At 43.9% G+C, this 6,579-nt stretch overlaps 1 protein-coding gene across 1 annotated transcript in view; it reads right to left on the reverse strand.

Moving 5' to 3' along the window:
• Window positions 1-1,042: 1,042 nt before the first annotated feature.
• The window catches only part of recql5 (RecQ helicase-like 5), a 46,474-nt gene continuing 40,937 nt past the window's right edge, over window positions 1,043-6,579 (reverse strand). Inside the window, exons 16-20 of the mRNA XM_063221047.1 lie at window positions 6,366-6,579; window positions 5,222-5,255; window positions 4,284-4,473; window positions 1,780-1,947; window positions 1,043-1,161 (exon numbers count right to left, since the gene is read on the reverse strand). The exon at window positions 6,366-6,579 is cut by the window's right edge and continues 478 nt beyond it. Of these exons, the coding sequence (XP_063077117.1) occupies window positions 1,061-1,161; window positions 1,780-1,947; window positions 4,284-4,473; window positions 5,222-5,255; window positions 6,366-6,579 (707 nt within the window). The 3' untranslated portion in view covers window positions 1,043-1,060. The remainder of the gene's footprint in view (window positions 1,162-1,779; window positions 1,948-4,283; window positions 4,474-5,221; window positions 5,256-6,365) is intronic.

Raw genomic sequence — 6,579 nt, forward strand, 5'->3', positions numbered from 1 at the left:
GGGTGAAAATAATTGCCCACCCCTGTTGCAATGCAAAACATAAAATGGTGCAGCAGCACCATGTACTACTGTGAAGAAAACATACTTACACAGCAGGCCCAAAATAAACAAAACATCTGTTCCTTCCAACAAAGGCCCCACGTTTACATCAAAATGGCTTTAGAAAACAATTGTGGTCAACTGTAAATTGCGGAGCAATTTTTGAGGGGGTCCTTGCAAAGTTTTCTGCTCCATTAGGGGTCCATAGCACAAAAACTAGGGTCACTGGTATAGACTAACAGACAGACTAACAGACAGACTAACAGACAGACAGACAGACAGACAGACAGACAGACAGACAGACAGACAGACTAATCACATAAATAAACAGTCAAAATAAAAAACAGCATATGCAAAGCTAATTTGATCATCATATTGGCATGGTGAGTACGTGTTCCCCTGTACAGGCACACATATAGCACCTTGTAAGAGAGAAAGCAGAAACATCACTGTTGAGAGAGGAGAGAATAGCCAATGGAAGATACAGTATAGAATAAGAAGAAGGGGGGCAGAGAGAGAGAGAGAGAGAGAGAGAGAGAGAGAGAGAGAGAGAGAGAAAGAGAGAGAGAGAGAGAGAGAGAGAGAGAGAGAGAGAGAGAGAGAGAGAGAGAGAGAGAGAGAGAGAGAGAGAGAGAGAGAGAGGGAGGAGGAGGAGAGGGGAGTTTAGAGTCAATTTGAGACATAGCAGCTTTTTAACAGTATATTTGGCTCTCTCCTACATACATACAAGCAGTACAGGCCTTGCAGTGTTTGCTTGTATGCGGGTTTCTCTCCAGTCCACATATTCAGCAACGTCAGCAGTTGCCTTGAGTCCTGAGGGATTTAGTCTCTTTTCACATATGTGTATATGTCCATGCGTTTGTGTGTGTGTGTGTGTATTTCCGTGTGTATGTCCGTTTGAGAGTGTGTGTGTGTGTGTGTGTGTGTGTGTGTGTGTGTGTGTGTGTGTGTGTGTGTGTGTGTGTGTGTGTGTGTGTGTGTGTGTGTCCGTTTGTGTGTGTCCGTTTGTGTGTGTGTGTGGTCATCTATTCTCTTGGGTGAGGATCTGCCAGTCGCTCTCTTGTTCACATTTCTGCACTTGGTTGAAGAACCTCCGGATCAGGTGCTTAGCTTTGGACTTCACTGGAGACATATAAACACACACACACACACACACACACACACACACACACACACACACACACACACACACACACACACACACACACACACACACACACACACATTTTTATTGGACAAAAACAGAATAATTGAATAATACCAGTTTTTGCATGTGCATGCATTTTCCAAAAACACTTTGGTAACTGGTGAAGTGTGTCATATACATACATAGAAAGAGGGAGGTACTTGTGGCGTGTGCTGTGGATGGTGTGTGTGTGTATTTGAGGTGTCAACATGTGTGTGTGTGTGTGTGTGTGTGTGTGTGTGTGTGTGTGTGTGTGTGTGTGTGTGTGTGTGTGTGTGTGTGTGTGTGTGTATGCGTGTTTTGAAGTTTTCACTTGAAACACTATGGTGTTTAGCTGTGGCACCAGTGGTGTATTTGTCAGCAAGTGTGTGTGCGTGCGTGCGTGCGTTTACCCGTTGAGCAGGTGGTATGTGTATCAGCGCACACGTTTGTGTGTGTGTGTGTGTGTGTGTGAGAGTGTGTGTGTGTGTGTGTGTGTGTGTGTGTGTGTGTGTGTGTGTGTGTGTGTGAGAGTGTGTGTGTGTGTGAGGTGTTTGGCAAAGGCAAATGTTCACCTGTGGCTCGGGTGGTGTGTGTGTCGGCGAGCATGTGTGTGAGCTGTTTGGCGAAGGCCTTGAAGAGCTCTTTGGTGGCGAAGCGTCCGTTTCGGTAGAAGGGGTCCAGACAGCGCACCACTACATCCGCCGCCTCCTTTAAAGACACGGCTGCGTCCACATCACTTCCTGTGTAGAAACACACACATACACACACACACATAAGAACAGTTAGACTCAAGCTTGCTGGTGACCTTTTACCGTTCCACCATAGAGAGCCTGCTGACCTCTGCAGTGTCAGTGTGGCACTCAAGCTGCACTGAGGCTGACAGGAAGAGACTGCAGAGGGTGACCAAAACAGCGCAAAAAATCATAGGCTGCCCCCTGCTTCCCATACCCATCTACAACTCCCGCTGCGTAAGTAGAGCCAGGAGTATCATTAAAGATTCCACATATCCTGGCTTCCATCTCTTCACACTATTGCCCTCTGGAAGGCGCTACAAGACATTACCAGCCAGAACCAATATGATGAACAGCTTTTTCCCCAAAGCTGTTCCAACAATGAACTCACACTTACTGGACAATGTTAATCTATAAAGGACTGTGCACCTTGTAGGGAAGCTCAAATCCCAGTATACTTTGTATAATGACAATAAAGGCTTTCTATTATTTTCTATTCTATTCTATACATATAACTAGAGAAACTAGAATATACGAGAATGCTCACTCCCATTGCCTCCTATTGTTCCCTCAAAAACGTATAGTTCCACCCAGGGCCGTAACAGACATCTTCAAATACTGAGGTCAAATACTGCGTGCTGTGCTGTATACCGTATTTAGAATGCTTCAAATACGTCAGTAAACTCTTAAGTTTGTTTTTATTAATCACTGCCTTGAGGATAAATGAGGGTGTTGTATACAAACTTAACAAATGTTACATTACTGAAAAAAAATACAGAGGACATGACCTCTGTGTCCTCAATGATAGTTACAGCCATGGTTCCACCAAGATGGCTACCACGGGCAAGTGATGACTGGGAAACCTGAATGGACTCAATTGGGCTAAATGCTAAAATATATTCTACGCCAATTTCCATTCATCAACCTCATAAAGACAATCCTGTAAGAATTATGGTTGGTATTATATAAGAGGAGGAATTGTGAAGTTCTTTGGGGGTTTAGTTTTTCCAAAATGGCTGAAGATTTTGACCTGTGCTAGTTAGCATTCTGCTAATGTAGTATATGGATTTGGCCTTGTGAATGCAGCTTGCTGACTCAGTGTATAATAATCTACACTCAAAAACTCAAATGAGTGCTTATTAAGACTAGTTGAAATTAATATTTATATTTCAGGCCAAAAAAAAATTATACAAGGAGAAATTAAATATTATTGGAGGCAGCCATTGAAACCCATTCCTTTTTCATTTGTCTGTGTGGTACTGTAGGTAAGACTTAGTTGGCGATCGCGGGCAACTTCAGTCACTGACCCTTCTAATATATTTCAGTTTCTCTGATATTACCGGGGGGGGGCAACTTTGATGTCGTATAACTCCTGAATGACTAAAGCTATGACTACGAAACTTTGTGACTATTCCTAAAATGAAGTTGGCTACAGTGTGATACCAGATTAGGTTTATCATTTTTGTTGTTGCCATGGAAACGGTTTTCTGACAGGTACCCCTGACCAAAAATCACTGATCTAAGTCTCATCATCATCACTTTTCAAGTTTTTTTTACATTTTCATTAGCATCAGACACCCTTGTGAACATTTGAAGTGGTCTGAAGCACATAATAACCAAAATGGATGTGCATTACCCAAGTTAGATGGAAAATACATTAAGGTGACATTTTGGGCAATAAAATCAGGAAATGACGTCATAATGACGTCATAATACCCAATAATGACACCAAACTCATGTCAATCATAGATTCTTGGCTGACGATCATATCCTCCAAGTTTGGTGATGATACGCCATTCACTAAGTTATGAGGTGGGGGTCAAAAGAGCCCCCCACCTCCACCCCACCCCCGGTCCCAGGAATGCCAAAAAAAGCCCGGTCTGGATAGGGTTAACAGTATTTTTATTGTCATTTTCATCATTGCATCTGTTGCGATAGCAAGGGTCAAGACACCGCACCACCACCAGATCCTCCGCCTCCTTCACAGACACAACATCACTTTCTGTAGACATGCCCACACTTCCTGTGGACACACACACTTCCTGGCCATGCTCAAGATGGTTAAGAGGTGGATGAGATGCGCTCACATTATCGCCTCATGATTCTCACCGTTTTTTTGGTGGTTTTTTTTCTGAATCCCACATAAACCATAAATGAATGAAGGAAGCAAAGGACCGCACTCTTCAGATTTTCTCTTTATTTTTTCGCCCACGAACATTTCTGGCAAAGCTCTTGTTCAGTGTGTCGTTGCACACTGAGGAAGGCACACGCCGAAACGCGTCTGTGCAAACAAAACACTGGATGCAAGGTGGGCCCATTTTTGTTTCAACTAATGCATTTAGTACCTGCATCATTTCCTGTGAGCTCCTCGCCAGGCACTTCCACACCGACATCACTTCCTGTGGACAAGTCCCCTGCCACATCACTTCCTTTCTGGAAGCGCTTCTCCTGTACGGCAGGGTTAAAGGTCACTCGTCGCCGTTGCTCCCCGGGGACACGCGGCCGCTTAGCAGGGGGGGGCACGGGGGCAGCACACTGGCAGACACACACACACACACATGCACACACACACACACATACATGCACGTCTGTTAGCATTACTACTAGAACACACTCACACACTCAACACAGCGATCACACACACACCAACACAAACCAACACACACCCAGACACACCCAACCACCACCCACCCACACACACACACCACACACACACACACAACACACACACACACACACACACACACACACACACACACACACACACACACACACACACACACACACACACACACACACACACACACACACACACAAACACACACACAAACACACACAAACACCCACACCCACTCTTCGCAGATCGCACACAAGCACACACACGAACACGCATCTGGTGAGATGAGGGGTGTTCTGTGTGTCTCACTTTCAGCTGGGCAGCAGAAATCAGAACATCAGCACACACACACACCTGACCTGACTCACCTGGGAAAGGGGGAAGGGAGAGAGAGAGAGAAAGAGAGAGATCCGGAACAGTGGATGTGTGTGTGTGTGTGTGTGTGTGAGAGAGTGAGTGAGTGAGTGAGTGAGAGAGAGAGAGAGGTGTGTGTGTGTGTGTGTGTGTGTGTGTGTGTGTGTGTGTGTGTGTGTGTGTGTGTGTGTGTGTGTGTTTGTGTGTGTGTGTGTGTGTGTGAGAGAGAGAGAGAGAGGTGTGTGTGTGTGTGTGTGTGTGTGTGTGTGTGTGTGTGTGTGTGTGTGTGTGTGTGTGTGCGCGTTTGCTCACCTCTCCGTTCTCCTCTTCCTTTACATCATCACCTCTGACAGAAACAGAGAGAGAGAGAGAGTGGGGGTTGGGGTATGAATTAACTTTGAACAGATGTTTCGATATGAAAACACACATAATGGCACATCCACACGGGCCTAGAGCCATGTGCAAAAACAACATCTGTGACAGTGACTGTGCATAGAACCCACACGAAACCTGCAGACAACTGTAGATAATCTCTCTCTCGCACACTCTCTCTCTCTCTCTCTCTCTCTCTCTCTCTCTCACACGCACGCACGCGCGCAGTAGGGGTGGGCGATATGGCAAGTGTGATATATTACCTTTTTTAACAGAAAAATCTCAATTTTGATTTAGTATTGTGATCTTCCATCAAAAAATAAGCCCCAAAACAGCCATTTTAGGGCTACAAACCTTTCTGAACAGGTTTAAATGAATATAGTTGCAATATTGCATGTGCAAACATTATTAACAAATTAAAATGTAAGAACACTGATTACACTATTGGAATATAATACATTCAGTAAACAAAACCACAAAAGTGAAGAAAACACTAAGTAATCACTTTGATAATGTGAACATCATTCTGATAAAGTAAACATCCTCACTCCAAGTCAATCTATAAGATCTATATGAGTTCTCCACTTTCGACAGATTTTCAACGATCTTTTACTCGATTTCATGATTCACGATTTATACAGTCAAATCGCACACCCCTAATGCGTACAAACTAGGGATGCAAATTATCGATTAATTCATAAATCATTAGTTGATAGCCTTATCGATCGACTTACTATTAATTGATAAGCAGCGTTTTCCCCGAAAAATCTCAATGTTTCTCTAAAAAAAACTACTAAATCTAAAAGTTTAAATTAAAAATTGAGATAAAATACCACATTTAAATAAATTTTAATTCTTATAATAATAATTTCAATTCTTTAATCCAAAGGTGATTTCAATATTCCCACTATTCACACCCCTCTTCACACACACTCTTCACATGCCCATTTCACCTGGGTCTCTTCTCAGTTGAATTGTGTTTTTTAATCGATTAACGCATTGATTGATTAAAGTCGATTAATCGACTAATCATTTGCATCCCTAGCACAAACAAACACACACACACACGAACACGAACACACACCTTCGGTGTTTACTGGCACTCTCTCCTGAGCCGACAGCGTCTCCTGTTGTCGGGCAGCTCTCCGTGGCAACCAATCTCTTTGCAACCGTCTCCGTGGCACCTGTGTCAGGGGAGGAGCCTATTGCCCCATTACACCTCTCCTCATCAGCATGGAGAGTGTGCGTGAAGTGTGTGAGCTCGCTATCCTCCTCCTCCTCTTTCACAGTGTGTGTGT

The sequence above is a fragment of the Engraulis encrasicolus genome, chromosome 17 (assembly GCF_034702125.1).
Source record: "Engraulis encrasicolus isolate BLACKSEA-1 chromosome 17, IST_EnEncr_1.0, whole genome shotgun sequence".
NCBI classification, from domain to species: Eukaryota; Metazoa; Chordata; class Actinopteri; order Clupeiformes; family Engraulidae; genus Engraulis; species Engraulis encrasicolus.